Genomic DNA, 18,485 nt, shown 5'->3' with positions numbered 1-18,485 from the left:
GTCCATGGGTTATGGCATATATGCATACAAGGTCTTTGGTTGAATCTCTTCCCACCCACTCACCCATCCACCCCTGCCTTTCCTCTGAGATTCCATAGTCTGTTCCATGCTTCTATGTCTCTGGATCTATTTTGTTCATCAGTTTATTTTATTCATTAGATTCCACATATGAGTGAGATCATGTGATACTAATCTTCCTCTGACTGGCTTATTTCGCTTAGCATAATAATGTCCAGGTCCCTCCATGCTGTCTCAAAGGGTCAGAGATCCTTCTTTTTTACTGCTGCATAGTATTCCATGGTGTACATGTACCACAGCTTTTTTATTAAAATATTATTATTGATTTGAGAAAGAGAGGAAGGGAGAGAGAGGGAAACATCGATTTGTTTTCCCAGTTATTTATGCATTCATTGGTTGCTTCTTGTATGTGCCCTGACTGGGGATGGGACATTAACCAACTGAGCTGTCCCGCCAGAACATTTGGAGGAATTCTTTTCTTTTTTTTTTTCTTTGTTTTATTGATTTTTTACAGAGAGGAAGGGAGAGGGATAGAGAGTTAGAAACATCGATGAGAGAGAAACATCGACCAGCTGCCTCCTGCACATACTGGGGATGTGCCCTTGACTGGAATCGAACCTGGGACCCTTCAGTCCATAGGCGGATGCTCTATCCACTGAGCCAAACCGGTTAGGGCTGGAGGAATTCTTGGCTGGAGTCTGACCTGACTCCTTTGTGGAGCAGAAGAGTTGTTCCCTCGCCCTAGCTGGTTTGGCTCAATGAATAGGACTGAAGCGTCCAGGGTTCGATTCTGGTCAAGGGCACATGCCCAGGTTGATGGCTTGGTCCCCAGTAGGGGGCGTGCAGGAGGCAGCCGATCAATGATTCATCATTGGTGTTTCTATAGCTCTCTCTCCCTCTCCCTTCCTCTCTGAAATCAATAAAAATCTTAAAAAAATAAAATTGTGCCCTGGCCGGTTTGGCTCAGTGGATAGCGCGTTGGCCTGTGGACTCAGGGGTCGCAGGTTCGATTCCGGTCAGGGGCATGTGCCTTGGTTGCGGGCACATCCCCAGTGGGGGGTGTGCAGGAGGCAGCTGATTGATGTTTCTCTCTCATCACTGTTTCTAGCTCTCTCTCCCTCTCCCTTCCTCTCTGTAAAAAATCAATAAAATACATTAAAAAAAATAATAAAAAAAATAAAATTGTGCTAGTCCTAGAGCAAAAACAAAAAAGAGTTATCCCCTCTATCAGGGAAGAGGATGGCTCCTCTGGCCCCTGGGTTCCCTTCTTTCTTAAACAAAGGGAGATAAAAATAAATCTCCCATGAGGCTTTAGAGTTAGAACAACTGGAGTTGTAGGCTCGGCGCCCTGAAGCCTGCCGGGAGTTGTAGTTCTCCTCGGCCGCGTCACCCGGCGTCTCCCACCCCGCGGGGCCTGGGAAGGGGCGAGGCCGAACTTCGGGAGCAAGCTTTCCTTTGTGGACGTGGCGAGGGTGTCCGCGGCCCGCCGGACGCTCTTCGGCTCCGCCCCACGGGGTCCTCCTCAGGGTATTGGTGTGGGGGGGCGGGGCCTCCGTGCTGCCGGAGGCGGGGCCTGGCTGGAGAGCAGCCAAATTGGGCATCTTTTTTGGAGAACGCGGAGCAGAGTTTGGAGAACACTGTGAGGCTGGATAATTCGGTAAACGGAGGCGAGGGCGGGTGGCCGGCCCAGGGAGGACTGTTCAGGTCCGCTCGGGTCGTGGATTAGAGTCCAGGCTGGAAACGACGCCTGGGAACTTGCATGATTTCTCTCTTTCTAGCCACGACCCTGCCCCACACTTTGCGTGGGAAGTGTGCCACGTCTCCCGGTTGAATCCCCCCTCTTGCAGCTCCGGGGCCCCTCCAGGACTCCCCCAAAGCTGGTTTTACTTCTGAGAACCCAACCCTCCTCCCCTCCTACCCCAACCCTTCTTGAGCCCAAAACTTTGCGGCCAGCTACCATCAATCACTCTGTCCTTTTCTAGGTCTCCCCTCCCCCCATCCTCCTGTCTATTCTCTGTCTTTTTCCCTGTGACCCCTGATTCCTAGCCTCCGCCACTCTTCAGGGCCTGATGATGGGGCGACCATCACTTCTGCTGCTGCTCTTGCTGCTCAGGCACGGGGCCCAGGGGAAGCCGTCCCCTGAGGCCAGCCCTCATGGCCAGGGAAGGGTGCACCACCAGGCTCCCCTGAGCGAGGCTGCTCATGATGACGCCCATGGGAACTTCCAGTACGACCACGAGGCTTTCCTGGGACGAGAAGTGGCCAAGGAATTCGACCAACTCAGCCCAGAAGAAAGCCAAGCCCGTCTGGGGTAGGAGAGAGATGGGGGCTGGAAGACTCAAGGTTGTGATTTAAAACAGGGAGGTCAGGGGGAGGCAGTGGGAGGGCTGTGTGGTATGTATGGGAATAGCATTCCAGGCAGAGAGACATGTAAGTGCAAAGGCCCTGGGGCCTGATGTGTTTGAGGAACAGTGAGGTCCGTATGGGTGGAACCCAATGGGCAAAGGGAGAGGGTGGTGGTGGCAGAGAGGGAACAAAGGGGTGTGCAGGGCCTTTGGGGCCATAGTGGAGATTTAAGCTTTTCTCTGAATAAGATGAGAACCATGGGAGGGCTTTAGAGGGAGAATGTGATTGGCTTAGATTTTAATGGAATCTTTTAGGTTCCTATTTGGGGAATAGACTAGACCAGCGAGGAAGCGACTGCAGTAGTCCAGGTGGGAGACAAGAGCCGAAGGCGCCTAGACTAGGGTGGAGATAGCTGTGGTGGCCAGGTCTCTGGCTGGGAGATTGTGCATGGATGGGGTTGGGTGAAGGAGGGATGAGGGAGGAAAAGCTGTGAGAAGCTAACACACTTAGCATAGCACTTACTGCAATGCCAGGCACTGTTCTAAGTGCTTTACAAGAGTTAACTAATGTATTCCCCAAAGAGGGGGAAACTGAGGCACAGAGAGGTTTAGTGACCTGCCCACAGTCACACAGCCAGTAAGAGGAGGCTTCAAAATTTGAACCTAGAATATCTGGCTGTGGAGCCCACGCTCTTAACAACAGCTCAAAACTCAGGGTAGAGCGTGTGTGAGAGTCTTGGGGACAAAGTCCGTCCCCCACGGATCCCAGCAGAGACTGCCTGGCCCAGGAGGGGGCAGCAGGGCCGACTCAGATTCTACCCTGGAGACCGGGTCGCAGGGGCGAAGGGACAGTGTCAGATAAGGCTCCTTGAGCGCTCGGTTAGCGGTTGGACGCAGACCCAAACCTGGGGGGGCGTGGCCAAGGGAGCGGGAAGGGGCCTGGTAGTCTACTGGGGAGACCTGAGACACGGGGTGTGAGGTGGGACCTACTGGGGTTTGATATGCGTCGGTGGGGAGGGTTGCAGTGCACAGGATCCTCCGGAGCACGTGGACGGGAGGGGGGAAGCCGAGCCCGCGAGGTTGCGGGTGATGGTCCTAGGTCAATGCCTAATAACGGGTGGAAAGGGTAGGGGGCGCATCATGGGGCAGGACTGGAGGAAGAGGGTCCTGAAATTGACCGGCACATCCAGGGAGGAGGCGGCGCAGGAGGCGGGTTAGAAGGGAGGGTCCTAAAACTGGCAGAGCCAGGGGAGAGGGGCGGGGCATGGGGCGGGGCCTGAGGCGGCGAGGGGTGTGTGGCTTTGTCAGTTGTTCAGAGGCAGGCTTTTGTTTTTATTTGTTGTTGTTGAGACTATTACTAGAGGCAGTCTTGGGACAGGAGTCCTGCGGGCCAGGGGCGCAGTGTGACGCCCTTCCCGCTGTCCCCACTCCAACTAGGACAAGCGGGACAAGGAACTCGTCAGGTCGAGGGGCGGGGCCAGAGCGAAGGGCGTGGCCCCGGATTGCCTTAGGTTCTTCCCCAACCCGGGCGGGTCTTGGGGCGCAGCGTCAGCTATAGGCCCTTTGGGTGTCCGAATGGGCCGATCGCCTCTGGGGGGCGGAGCCTTGGTTGAAGGGGCGGAGCCCTGATGTGGGCGTGGCCTCAGGATTGACATGTGCCTCCCCCAGTTGGCGGGCGGCTCTGGACCTTAGTCTTAGTAGGAGGTGTGTCTCGAGGGGACGAAGCTATCGCATGAGGGGCGGAGCCTGGACGGCGGGATGCTCCCTGGTAGGCGGGTCCCGAGATTGACGTGTTCTCCGCCCCGGTCCCCAGGCGCATCGTGGACCGCATGGACCGTGCGGGAGACGGGGACGGCTGGGTGTCGCTAGCCGAGCTCCGCGCGTGGATCGCACACACGCAGCAACGGCACATACGGGACTCGGTGAGCGCGGCCTGGCACACGTACGACACGGACGGCGACGGGCGTGTGGGTTGGGAGGAGCTGCGCAATGCCACCTATGGCTACTACGCGCCTGGTATGCGGCGAGACCCCGACCTCTGCTGTTCACATACACTGTGACCCCGACCTTTCTGACCCCTAATAGTGAGAACCCATTACCAAAATATCTGACCTTTGACCCCTGATACTTGACCAGGGTCTACTCCTAAGACCCCGTTACCCTGAAACCACCGATCCCGGATTTCTGGCTTCTCATTCTGGCATCCACAACCTCTATAACTCTGGGACCAGGGGACTTCAGATCCTTGACCAGGGACCTCTACCTTCCATGCCCCTGACCTCTGACCTCTCATCCTGAGAATCCCAAAGCCATTTACCCTGCTCTTTGACCAATGGGTTCCCTCCTCCCTGTCCCCATGCCCTAGCCCTGGGCCCCTCTAGCTCTTGTTCTCTCCCTCCTGTACCCTCCTCCCAGCCTGTCCCTCATATATCGCCAGAGAGGTCTTTCCACACCCAGAGCTTCCCCTGACCTGCTGCTGCTCACAGCCCCCCATGACCCCCTGGGCCCCCAGGAGAGAGTCCCAGCTCCTCAGCCCCACCTGGCCTGCCCTCTAGCTTTGTTCTTCTGCACTTTCTGGCCCAGTCAGTCTTCAAACCTCCACACTCCGCACATACTGTTCCCTCTGAAAATGCCCTTCCCCTCCTCTCTGCCCAGCAACCTGAGGCAGCATAACCTACTACGTCAGAGCATGCCTTGGGGTCCCAAGAGCCAGTGTTAACTCAAAGCCCGTCATTCCTGACTGTGTGACCTTGGATGCGTTATTTCCTCTCTGGGAGTCAGTTTCTCCTTCATAAAGTGAGAATAAACTAAAGAACGCTGCTTGCTCTTTGTGCGGGTTCAATGCCATATTGTAGCTAAAGAGCTTATTAGCATATCATCAGCTCTTACTGCAAGGTAGCAAATATATGCAAATAATGAATATGTATTATGTATGATGAATTTAGTGGAGGTCTGCCTGCCCTGACCCCTGTCCCCACGATCCCCGCCCCCCCCCCAGTTAGATCCCTTTGTCTTTCTCTTTTTTAAATTTATTTTTATTTTTTTTAATTGTTTGAAGTATTACAAATAGTAGTACATATGTCTCTTTTTTTTTTCCCCCATTGACCTCCCCCCGGCCTCCCCTTCCCCCAGTACATGCCTTTACCTGCCCCCCCCTCCCTCCAGTGTCTTTTATCCATTGGTTATGCTTATATGCATGTGTACAAGTCCTTCGGTTGATCTCTTACAGCCCCCCCCCCGCCCCCCGTCTTTCTCTTTAGCGTGCCTGTTACCTCCATGAAAACACATCTCAGCCGCTCCCTCCCTCCTTTCCTAGGTGAGGAATTCCACGATGTGGAAGACGCAGAGACCTACAAGAAGATGCTGGCACGGGACGAGCGGCGTTTCCGCGTGGCTGACCAGGATGGGGACTTGCTGGCCACTCGGGAGGAGCTGACAGCCTTCTTGCACCCGGAGGAGTTCCCTCACATGCGGGACATCGTGGTTGCTGTGAGTGAGGGCCGGCCTGCCAGCGCTCACCTTGGGAGTTCCAGTCCCCTGGTCCCCTGACACCTTCCCCAGGAAACCCAGGCCACAAGCGCCAGTCAATGGAGGGTGACATCTCCCATCCCACCCTGACCCCCCAGTGTCACCATTGGTGAAAGGATTTATACCCACGTCTGCCATGCCTAGCACTGCACAACTTACTTTAAAAATGTAATTGTGTGCATTTCTCAAATAGGTAACATATTGATGTGGTTAAATGCCCAAAAGATGCAAAAAAGGTGAACAGTCTTCTTTTCTCCCATGTCCCTACCCTGTCACCCGCAGTCCCGTCCCCACAGGTAACCCCTTATGTCTCCATCCAAAGCTGCTTTGAGGGTCTATGGCAAAGCTGTTAGGATCAAGGGCTCTAAGGCCAGAAGGCCTGGTTTCAAGTCCCAGCCCTGCTGTTCCTGGCTGTGTGACCTCGGGCAAGTTATTTAACCTCTCTGGACCTGAATTTCCTCATCTGTAAAGTGATGGTACTGATCATGATCCCTATCTGGAGGGTGGTAATAGGGACTAGATGAGTTCATGCCTGCACTGTAACACTGGCCTGGGGTAAATGCTCATTACGACATTTTACACACATGTGTCAATAGTTACAGGGTAGGAATCGCTGGATCATGGGGATCAGAAAGGAGAGCTGGCATTAACTCGTTATACTTCCCAGCCTGCAAGCCCAATGTCCCTCTTTTAGAGCAGACAGTGTAACACCTCTTTTTTTTTTAAATATGTTTTTATTGATTTCAGAGAGGAAGGGAGAGAGAGAGATAGAAACATCAATGATGAGACAGAATCACGGATCAGCTGCCTCCTGCATGCCCCCCACTGGGGATCGAGTCTGCAACCTGGGCATGTGCCCTGACCAGGAATCAAACCCAGGACCCTTCAGTCCCCAGGCTGACGCTGTATCCACTGAGCAACACTGGCCAGGGCCACCTCTTTATTCTCCCGAGTTAAGATTATTTAACAAACCCTGACTGAGCATGTCCTGTGTGCCAGGCACCCTCAACACCTTTCTTTACCTGCATTACCTCAATTTATTTTTATTCATTTTTTGTTAATCTTCACCCAAGGATATTTTTTCCATTGATTTTTAGAGAGAGTGGGAGGGGGGGAGAGAAAGAGAGAGAGAGAGAGAGAGAGAGAGAGAGAGAAACATTGATATGAGAGAGACACATGGATTGGTTGCTTCCTGCAAGCACCCTGACTGGGGCCAGGGATCAAACCTGCAACCCAGGTACCTGCCCCTGACCGGGAATTGAACCTGCGACCCTTCTGTGTGCAGGCCGATTCTCTAACCACTGAGCAATACCAGCTAGGGCACATTGCCTCAATTTATTTATTTTTTATTTTTAAATTTTTTTTATTGATTCCAGAGAGGAAGGGAGAGGGAAAAATAGAATCATCAATGATGAGAGAGAATCATTGATCGGCTGCCTCCTGCATGCCCCACACTGGGGATCGAGCCCACAACCCAGGCATATGCCCGGACCAGAATTGAACTGTGATCTCCTGGTCCATAGGTCGATGCTCAACCACTGAGCCACATGGGCCCGGCAAGCCCACGTTACCTCAACTTAATTGTCCGTGGCAGCCCTTTGGTGGTGGCCTGTCATCTTTGTTTTACAGAAAAGGATATCTAGGCACCAAGAGGTGACTCTCCCAGGATCCCCCAGATGAGAAGTGGCACAGCCTGGATTTGAACCTAGACCATTGAATCCATGGCCTTAACAAGGGGTCTGCAAACTAGAACCCATGTCCAGTGAACTAGAACCTGTAGCCAAATCCAGCCCACAGAATGTTTTTGCAAGTCAAGTTTTATTGTATCACAGCCACACCCATTTGCTTACATATGCTCCATCTGCAAAGCTGAGTCAGTTCAACAGAGAGTGTACAGCAGGCAAAGCCAAAAATATTTACTATAGAGGCCTGGTGCACGAAATTCATGCACTCGGGGTGGGGGTGGGGGGAGGGTGTCCCCTCAGCCCGACCTGCACTCTTGCAGTCCGGAAGCCCTCGGAGGATGTCCTACTGACGGCTTAGGCCCGCTCCCTATAGGTAGCCATCAGTTAGACATCCTTAGCGCTGCCATGGAGGCAGAGGTGGGAGAGGCTCCCGCCACGGCCGCTGCGCTCGCCAGCCATGAACCTGGCTTCTGGCTGAGTGGCGCTCCCCCTGTGGGAGCATACTGACCACTAGGGGCAGCTCCTGCGTTGAGCATCTGCCCCCAGGTGGTCAGTGCGTGTCATAGTGACCAGTCGTTCTGCTGTTCAGTCGATTTGCATATTAGCCTTTTATTATTATAGGATCTGGCCCTTTATGGAGAAAGTTTGCCAAGCCCTAGTCTAAGCTCTGCTGTCATCACTCACATCCGTGGACAGTGAGCATAACCTCCCCGTGGACAGATTTCAAAACATGACTTTTAGCCCACATTGTACTGTAAAAGAGGAACTAAAGGAAAGTCGCTTACAATAACTAACAAGAACTTCAGCATGTGTTTTCGAGTTATCAGATTCAGCAAATAACATCGGGCACTCAATTCCACTGGAATTTATAACAAAAAATAAAATTTTCAGTGAAAGTAGAGCCCACACAGTATAAGTATATCTCACATACTATTTGGGACATACTTTTACCAAAACATGGTATATCTGAAACTGACGTAACTTAGCATCCTGTCCTCCCAGTAGATCCCAAATATTGTGCGGGACAGACTTCTCCTGAAGAATGATTTGTTGTTCGTGGGAAAGTTGAATGTAATTGAGAATCCTGTATTTTATCTGTCAACCCTAAAATGTTGGAGCTCGACTCTGCTAGAAGACATGCTGGAGTTGCCCTGCCCGGTATGGCTCAGTGGATAGAGCGTCGGCCTGCGGACTGAAGGGTCCCAGGTTCGATTCTGGCCAGGGGCACATGCCCGGGTTGTGGGTTCGATTCCCCCCCAATGGGGGATGTGCAGGAGGCAGCCAATCAATGATTCTCTCTCATCATTGATGTTTCTATCTCTCTCCCTTCCTCTCTGAAACCAATAAAAAATATATTATAAAAAAAAAAAGACATGCTGGAGTGTCGGGTGCCTGTGTTGCCTCACAGGGAGTGAGTCTGAATGCAAAAATGAGGAACAGAAGCTGTTTGCTCAAGAAGTGAAGGAAAAAACTGAGAGCAGAGGTTTGGAAAGTGTGTCAAATAGCACACCAGCTGAGTTGGTGTCTAGGTTCTGCCTTTTTCTAATTTTTTTAAAAATATATATTTTATTGATTTTTTACAGAGAGGAAGGGAAAGAGATAGAGAGCTAGAAACATCGATGAGAGAGAAACATCAATGAGAGAGAAACATCAATGAGAGAGAAACATCGATCAAGCTGCCTCCTGCTGGGGATGTGCCCACAACCACAAGGTACATGCCCTTGACTGGAATCGAACCTGGGACCTTTCAGTTCGCAGGCCGACGCTCTATCCACTGAGCCAAACCAGTTAGGGCTCTAATTTTTATTAAATACATTTTTATTTATTCAGAGAGGAAGGGAGAGGGAGAAAGAGACAGAAACATCAATGATGAGAGAATCATTGCTGCCGCCTGCACGCCCCCCACTGGGGATCGAGCCTGCAACCCTGGGGCATGTGCCCTTGACCAGAATAGAACCTGGGATCCTTGTCCGCTGGCCGAGGCTCTATCCACTGAGCCAAACCAGCCAGGGCTAGACTCCGCCTTTTAAAGGGAAAGAGGCCTCTGCCCTTGGAGAGTGTGGGCTGGGGCATGAGAAAGTGAGGGATGCAAAATCGCTCTTGCGTGGACCAACCTGTGCATCAGGACATCTGGGTCCCTGGCCTCCCCTCCACTAAGTGCAGGTAGGGCCTGCATTATTATGGCACCCCCAGAAAGCCCCCAAATTTCCCACATGCCCTTGGGGACAGTTATGCCCTGTTGAGATTGCTCTGCTCCAAGACCTGGTCCCACAGCCACCCCCATGAGATCCCCTGAGAGAACCTCATCCCGATGCCAGGGGTCCAGCCCTAATGCCTCTTTCTCCCCAGGAAACCCTGGAGGACCTGGACAAGAACAAAGATGGCTATATCCAAGTGGACGAGTATATCGGTGAGTGGGACCTGAGTCTCTCCCTGGGGATGCTTGTCCCCTCCTAGCCCAGGTGGCAGCCAATGCATTATCTCCCATAGGAGAACAGAGGCAGGGGCGCTGCTTGAGTTCATTCAGCCACCAAACATTTGTTGAGCACCTACTATGTGCCAGTCCCCGGCCCCAGCAAATCTTTATCAAATACCTACTATGGGGAGGCCCAGGAAACATTTATCGAATACCTTCTGTATGCCAGACCAAGGAAAACATTCTCAAGCACCTACTGTGGGCCAGGGCCAGGACACATTGAGTGTTAGTGGTTGAGGATACAGCAGAGACTGTCACAGAGCAGGTGCCTTCCTGGGAGGGTCTGGAGTTTCTACAAAAACAGGGCGAGGGCTGCGTTTGCTTGGATTAGGGCAGTGGTCGGCAAACTCATTAGTCAACAGAGCCAAATATCAACAGTACAACGACTGAAATTTCTTTTGAGAGCCAAATTTTTTAAACTTAAACTTCTCCTAACACCACTTCTTCAAAATAGACTCGCCCAGGCCGTGGTATTTTGTGGAAGAGCCACACTCAAGGGGCCAAAGAGCCGCATGTGGCTCGCGAGCTGCAGTTTGCCGGCCACTGGGTCAGGGAGCTGGTCTCGAACCTGCATTTACACAGCAAAGTGTAAAATGTCTCCTTTTCCTTGGGGTGTTGGGGAGCCCTATGACACCTCCAAGGGTAAAGCTATTAAGTATGGAATTGTTAAAAGTTTTTTTTGTTGTTGTTGTTAATCCTCACCTGAGGGTATTTTTTTCCATTGATTTTAAAAATTATTTTTAAAAAAATATTTTTATTGATTTCAGAGAGGAAGAGAGAGACGGAAACATCAATGGTGAGAGAGAACCATTGATTGGCTGCCTCCTGCACGTCCCCCGCCCCTTCCACTAGGGATTGAGCCTGCAACCCGGGTGTTAGGTCGGAAGGAGGAACACAGGAGGCCAGAGTGGTGAGGGATTAGGAATTTATTCCATCATCCGCACACCAGGTGGCTGAGCCTGGATGGCTCCAGCACCCAGCGACGGGAGTCAGCGGCTTTTAAAGGACTTTTGGCGGGCTTTTTCTGGGCGGAGACTTCTTTATGCAGACCCAGAGGGGAGAGAATGGAACAAGGTCACCGCAAGTGAAATGTGGTCTCTGCAAAGGGAATGTCCTTAGTGAAATGGCCTGAAAAGTCAGTTTCTAGGGTAGGGGTATCGATTCAATTGCTTGATCAGACCTAACACCGGGCATGTGCCATTGACCGGAATCAAACCTAGGACCCTTCAGTTCACAGGCCAACACTCTATCCACTGAGCCAAACTGGGCGATTTTTAAATTTAAAAAAAAAAAATTGTTTTTTTTAATCTGCCTTCTGCATGCCCCCCTATTGGGGATCGAGCCCACAACCTAGGCATGTGCCCTGACTGGGAATCAACTTGAGATCTCTTGGTTCCTGGGTCGGAGCTCTGCTACTGAGCCTCCCTGGCCAGACTCTATTGATTTTTTTTTTAGAGAGAGTGGTTGGAAAGGAGGGAGGGGGAGAGAGAGAGAAGAACATCGATATCAGAGAGACACATCCATTGGTTGCCCCCTGCACACGCCCCAGTTGGCGCTGGGGAGGGGCGGGGCTGGAATCTGACCCTTTGTTGCATGGGTGCGTGCTCTAACCACTGAGCACAATGGCCAGGGCGGAACTGTTCAAAGATTGAACACGCGTTTTTCTATAGAATGTTTTTTTTTATGTGATGGTCAATTTGCATACTCCCTCTTTATTATATAGGACTATAGAATGTTTTTATGGAACAAACAGCAGGCAGGCAGGACATTTTTATGTAAGCCTAATTTAAACAAATTTTGATGATTGATTTTAGAGAGAGAGAGGAAGAAACTTTTTTTTTTTTTTTTTTTTGCAAGAAAGAACTGGAGCATCACAGTTGAATCATAGCAGTAGCTGATACAGCCTGTGGTGACTGTGGTTAACATCTTGTAAATTCATTTAATCGCCACGGCAACCCTGCGAGTCGGGTATTACCCCACTTTACAGATAAGGAAGCTGAGGCACAGAGGGAAAATCCCTGAGGCCACCTGCCAGTCGGCTGGAACAGGACTGAGTCCAGGCAAGCAGACCCTAGGGTTCTGTCCTGACATCCACACCGTAGGGTCCCTGTGGGGCCCCGGGGACAGAGACATGGGCCGAACCCCAGGATCCCCCAAAGAAATGTGATTTTGTCCTGCTGAGTGGTGTGGGGAAGGGCATGAAGGAGGAGTACTAAGGGGGCAGTGTGGGTCCTGACCCAGATGGCGGGGTGTCAGGAGAGATGGGAGAGGTGGGGGTGCCCAGTGCTTACGGGTACAGGTTCTGGAGCCAGCCTGCCTGGTCCCCTGCCACCTCCCAGCCACGTGACCGTAAACAAGTCCCTCACCCTCTCTGAGCCTCCGTTCCCTCATCTGTAAGTGGGGGTAATGGAGCACCCCCCACCTAGGACCACATATAGTCAACACAAATGCCCATCAGTGGGTGAATGGATAGACAGAGGGAGTAGATGTAGGCAATCGGGTATCTGTTGGCCGTAAAAAGGAATGAAGTCCTGGTATTTGAAAATATCGTGCCAAGAGAAGGGCCACACTGTTGTACGACTCCATTCATCGGAAGTGTCCAGAATAGGAAAATTCATTGAGAAAGAAAGTAGGTTCAGTGGTTGTCAGGGGCTGGAGGGAGGGGGTCCTGGGAGTTACTGCTTTTGGGGTGATTGATGAGAATGTTCTGGATGGAGGCTGCATGACATTGTGAATGTCACTATTGGTGAGTTTTGTGTTGTGAGCTTTTGACCCCACAATGGAAACACACACACACAACTCCCACCTACCATTGCCATTTCCGATAAGAAATGATCACTTAGGCCCGGCGGGTGTGGCTCAGTGGTTGAGCATCCACCTATGATCCAGGGGGTGACAGTTCGATTCCCCCCACTGTGGATGGAGCCCACAACCCGGGCGTGTGCCCTTGACCGGAATCGAACCTGGGACCTTTCAGTTCGCAGGCCGATGCCAACCCGGCTAGGACTAAATTGATATCTTAAAAAAGAAAAAGCCCTGGCTCAGTTGGTTGGGCATCATCCCAGGCACCAAAGGGTGGCCAGCTCCATTCCGGGTCAGGGCACCTGCCCGGGTTTCAGGCTTGATCCCTGGTGGGGGCATGCAGGAGGCAGTCCGAGGATGTTTCTTTCCCTCTCTCTCTAAAAATCCATAAACCATCCTTAAAACTAAATAAAAGAGAGGCTCCAACAATCCCTGGGGAGGTTCTCAGGGTGAGGTGAGCTTTATAGCAGCCCCTGTTACCCCGCCAGACACTCGCTCACTCGCCCTTACTTCATATGGAGCACCTACTGTGTGCCAGGCTCCGAGCCACACAATGCACACAGTATTTCATCTGGATCTCAGTCTGATTGATTGATCGTTCAGTCGATCAGTAAACGAACTGGTCAAGTGCATTTCATGAGTAGCATAATGATCACTTGTGAATCAGGTGTTGTTACTAATCCCATTTAAACTGAGGCTAAGGAGAGAGAAGGGGGTGGCTGGGGTCTCCTGGTCAGAGTCCACCAGGGCCCGGGCCCTGAGTCCCTGAGCCGCGGCCTCTCGCCCCGACCCCAGCGGACCTGTACTCGGCGGAGGCCGGGGAGGAGGAGCCGGCCTGGGTGCAGACCGAGCGGGAGCAGTTCCGGGACTTCCGGGATCTGAACCAGGACGGGCATCTGGACGGCAATGAGGTCGGCCACTGGGTGCTGCCCCCCGCCCAGGACCAGCCGCTGGTGGAGGCCAACCATTTGCTGCACGAGAGTGACACGGACAAGGTGCTGATGGGGCGATGGGGCGCAGGCTGCTCTGGGGGTGCGCCTGGTGCACACGTGACTAGGAGTGGGGCCTGGAGAAGTTTGGCTGGAGAAAGGGAGAGAGGGATGGGAGGACCAGAGACCTTAAGGAGGGGACAGGGACCCAGAGAGAGGGGGGCAGGGACCCGGAGAGAGGGGGGCAGGGACCCGGAGAGAGGGGGGCAGGGACCCAGAGAGAGGGGGGCACAGAGACCTAGAGAGAGGTGGGCAGGGACCCGGAGAGAGGGGGGCAGGGACCCAGAGAGAGGGGGGCAGGGACCCAGAGAGAGGGGGCAGGGACCCGGAAAGAGGGGGGCAGGGACCCAGAGAGAGGGGGGCACGGACCCAGAGAGGGGGGGGGGCAGGGCCCAGAGAGGAGGGGCAGGGACCCAGAGTGGGGGCCAGGGAACTGGAGGGCCATACTTAGGTTCCGAAAGGGATCTCACATGCAGGGGACTGAGCTGCCCTGCTGACCTCTGACCTCCATCAGGACGGGCGTCTGAGTAAGGCCGAGATCCTGGGCAACTGGAACATGTTTGTGGGCAGCCAGGCCACCAACTACGGCGAGGACCTGACACGCCACCACGACGAGCTCTGAGCCGCAGAGCCCCCCGCAGCCTCGGCCCCGTGGGATGACCGGAGGAGGGACCCCAGTGGCCAGGCCCCCTCCGTGTCCGTGCCCCGCCCTGCAGGATGTGGACACAGCGGTGGCCTGCCCCGGGCTCTCACGGACACACCCGGTCAAGTTCTCTCCTTGAGACACCTCATCCCCTCTCATCCCCACCCCAGGGACCCACAGGCCTGAAGAGAGAGGGACCACCCACTTCTCACTGGCAGGCCCTCCCAGCCAGCCCATGGCCCCTCCAGTAACCACACAGCTCCAAATCCGAGCCTCACATACAGACAGGAAACCCCACCGCCTCCGCCCTGCACTTGCCCACCCCACAGGCACCGCCCCAGGACGCCTCTCTGCAGGGAGGCAATAAAACCCAGTGCTGGGCCGCCTCCGTGTGTCTTTCTGAGGGGCGGGGGGGGGGGAGGGAGGAGAGGCCTGGAGAAGGAATTGGGGTCTGACTTGGAGAGGAACATGCTAGGAGTTGGGGGGACTGTGCTGAAGGAGGGGACAGAGTATCTGAAGAGGCGGCTGTGGGTGTTAGCAGGTTCGAGGGCGTCCCTGGGGATGAAAAATGAAACTAGCAGCCTGCACCCAGCATCCAGCAAGCCGGACAGAGAGCTCTGCCTTCTGCACAGCAAGTGCTGGCAACACTCTTAACCAGGTGGCGGGCAAGGCCTCATTAATACATGGAGTGAGGGAGTGAGCCCTGGGGGAAAGCGGTTCAGGCGGAGGGAATGGCAGGTGCAAAGGCCCTGTGGCAGGAGAGGGCCTGGTGGGTGAGGATCAGCAGGAGGCAGCTGCGGTCGATTTTTTAAAAATATATTTTATTGATTTTTTACAGAGAGGAAGGGAGAGGGTAGAGAGCCCAGAAACATCGATGAGAGAGAAACATCGATCAGCTGCCTCCTGCACACCTCCCACTGGGGATGTGCCCGCAACCAAGGTACATGCCCTTGACGGGAATCGAACCTGGGACCCTTCAGTCCGCAGACCGATGCTCTATCCACTGAGCCAAACCGGTCAGGGCTGCGGTCGATTTTTAAAAAAATATATTTTATTGATTTTTTTTACAGAGAGGGAGAGAGTTAGAAACATCCATGAGAGAGAAACATCGATCAGCTGCCTCCTGCACACCCCCCACTGGGCCGGCAGCCTGCAGAGGTGAGTCAGGTGTGGCCCATCTTCTTGATGAGTTTCACCTGCTCACCCAGGAAGTGGTTCTGCAGGAAGTCGCAGAGCTGAGGGTCTGCGCCTGCAGATCCAAAGGGCCTGGTTCTGGTTCTCCAGGACCACGGCGGCTTCTAGGATGTCCTCGCTTTGCTCACCACCTGGGGAAGGCTCCGCACGTCCTGGCAGAGAATGCGGCCACCCGCTGATTTGCATCTGTAAGGGATGCTGTCAGTGCCCTGGGCTGCTTCTGGGCCAACTCTCAGAAGACCCGGCCCCCCACCCTCGAGAGTCACATGGTCGCAGGGGAAATAGAGGCCCAGAGAGAGGTAGGTGCGGGAGGCCGGCAGAGGACCGCAGCCTCCACCTCAGTGGGATAATTCTGACGGATTTGGGAGCTCATGGTTGTTTGGCACTAGGAGTTTATTTAAGGTAAAAACCGGTGTTGGCTGATCTCGGAGGCTGAGGCTGGCTGAGGTGGTTCCTCAGGTGGTGACTGGAAAAGAGGTTGGGGGTGATCGGAGGCGGGAAGAAGGGGCGGGGCGTCCCTGGGTCTGTTCCTTCTAAATACTTGACGCAGGAGACAGATCCAGGACCACAGAGGGCACGGCCTCTCCTGTTTTTCTCAATCCTCTTTCTGAGTCAGAACCCTCCGATTTTAAATTTACTTCTTTTTCACTGAGGTGATGAAGAACACATTTTGAAGACTGTTTCAGTTTAGTCCATGAAGAGTGTCTTCGCCCTGGCTGGGTGGCTTGGTTGGTTGGAGTGTTGCCCGGTGCACCGAAAGGTTGTGGGTTCAATTCCTGGTCAGGGCACATACCTAGGTTGCAGGTTTGATCCCTGGTCACCCAGGAGGCAACTGATCGATGCTTCTCTCTCTCCCCCTCCCTTCCTCTCTCAGAGATCATAGTGACCTAGATTAAACTTTGAAGAGAAACAGAAAAAAAAAAAAGAGTATCTTCATTTCCTTTGTCTTTTTAAACAAAATACGTATTTTATTGATTTTTTTACAGAGAGGAAGGGAGAGGGATAGAGTTAGAAACATCAATCAGCTGCCTCCTGCACACCCCCTACTGGGGATGTGCCCACAACCAAGGTACATGCCCTTGACCCGAATCGAACCCGGGTCCCTTCAGTCTGCAGGCCAACGCTCTATCCACTGAGCCAAACCAGCTAGGGCTCCTTTGTCTTTTAACAGCTGAGAACTACTCCCCTAGATAGGTTTCCTTTTTTAAGATAGATTATTTAACCAGTTCTCTACTAACCGGCATTTAGGTTGTTTCTGGTCTTTTATAAACAATGCTGCATGGAAGGTGCCAGCACATGTGACAGGACAGCACAGCGCATCCCCCACCCCAGATTCTCATGCCAACCCCCAGCTTTATAGTCAATCCTTCCCGCTCCCCTGGCAAACAAGGATGTGCTCCCTGTCCATGTGGTTGTCCTTTTCCCAGAATACATCTCCCCATTTAAACACCTCATCGAGCAATTGCCACTGTCTTACAGCGCTACCAGGGGGTGTGGAGACGCGCCACCAGCAGGCATGCCCGCTTCTTGCTCTAAACTTCAGGCCAGTGTCTAGGAAACCTCTGCTGAGAACAGACAAGATTTGTTTCCACTTCCTGTCTCTCTTCTCCTGTCTGTCTTGCTTCCTCTTTTTTTTTTTTTTTTTTTTTAAGATTTTTACATTTATTTTTAGAGAGAGAGAGGGAGAAACACTGATGTGATGTGATAGCGAACCCACAACCGGGCGTATGTACCCTGACAGGAATGGAACCAGCAACCCTTTGGTGGCATCGGATGCTGCCCAATCAACTGAGCCACAATGGCCAAGACTGCTTTCTTTTCTTGTTACCTTCGTACATTAAAAAAATATATTTAGCCAAAACCGGTTTGGCTCAGTGGATAGAGCGTCGGCCTGCGGACTGAAGGGTCCCGAGTTCGATTCCGGTCAAGGGCATGTACCTTGGTTGCGGGCACATCCTCAGTGGGAGTGTGCAGGAGGCAGCTGATCGATGTTTCTCTCTCATCGATGTTTCTAGCTCTCTATCCCTCTCCCTTCCTCTCTGTGAAATATCAATAAAATATATATTTAAAAAAAAAAATATATATATATATATTTAGCCCTGACCGGTTTGGCTCAGTGGATGGAGCGTTGGCCTGCGGACTGAGGGGTCCCGGGTTCGGTTCCGGTCAAGGGCATGTACCTTGGTTGCAGGCACATCCCCAGTAGGGGGTATGCAGGAGGCAGCTGATCGATGTTTCTCTCTCATCGATGTTTCTCTCTATCCCTTTCCCTTCCTCTCTGTAAAAATAAAATCAATAAAATATATATTAAAAAATAAATAAATATATATATATATATATATATATATATATATATATATATATATATTTTTTATTGATATCAGAGAGGAAAGGAGAGGGAGGGAGAAATAGAAACATCAATGATGAGAGAGAATCACTGACCAGCTGCCTCCTGCACACCCCCGACTGGGGATTGAGCCCGCAACCTGGGCACGTGCCGATCGGGAATCCAACTGTGACCTCCTGACTGGTGGGTGGACACTCAGTCACTGAACTACACCAGCTGGGCTCTTGTTAGCTTTGAAACCTTAAAGGAAACCTATTTCTGGGAGGAAAGACCTTGACACACCTCCCACCCCGCTTCTCACAAATAGCCTCTGAATAGAAGACATGGGTTTCGGTTTCTTGTGGAAACAAAGGTGCAAGATGGAAATCCTAGAAGTTCTTTGGGTTATGGGGGAGCGAGGCGGGGCGGGGGGGGGGGGGGGAAGTCCATAGCACACAGGAACTAGATTAGACCTTGAG

The 18,485-nt window shown here is 52.6% G+C and overlaps 1 protein-coding gene across 2 annotated transcripts; it reads left to right on the top strand.

The window, feature by feature from the left end:
• The first annotated feature begins 1,429 nt into the window (after positions 1 to 1,429).
• RCN3 (reticulocalbin 3) lies at positions 1,430 to 14,873 on the top strand. 2 transcript variants are annotated; one of them, XM_080644154.1, is made up of 7 exons: positions 1,430 to 1,675; positions 2,065 to 2,329; positions 4,177 to 4,379; positions 5,680 to 5,852; positions 9,926 to 9,986; positions 13,650 to 13,849; positions 14,358 to 14,873. In XM_080644154.1, the coding sequence occupies exons 2-7, from the start codon at positions 2,088 to 2,090 to the stop codon at positions 14,463 to 14,465; spliced, it is 987 nt and encodes a 328-aa protein (XP_080500280.1). In that variant the 5' UTR covers positions 1,430 to 1,675; positions 2,065 to 2,087; the 3' UTR covers positions 14,466 to 14,873. The 2 variants fall into 2 exon arrangements, with proteins under 2 accessions (XP_080500280.1, XP_080500279.1); XM_080644153.1 differs by having other exon boundaries at positions 1,434 to 1,675; positions 2,082 to 2,329.
• Positions 14,874 to 18,485: the final 3,612 nt, after the last annotated feature.

This window comes from Plecotus auritus (assembly GCF_963455305.1).
Source record: "Plecotus auritus genome assembly, chromosome: 10".
In the NCBI taxonomy this organism is placed as follows: Eukaryota; Metazoa; Chordata; class Mammalia; order Chiroptera; family Vespertilionidae; genus Plecotus; species Plecotus auritus.
Note: the sequence above shows the minus strand (reverse complement) of the source record. Positions and strands in the feature narration are given on the sequence as shown.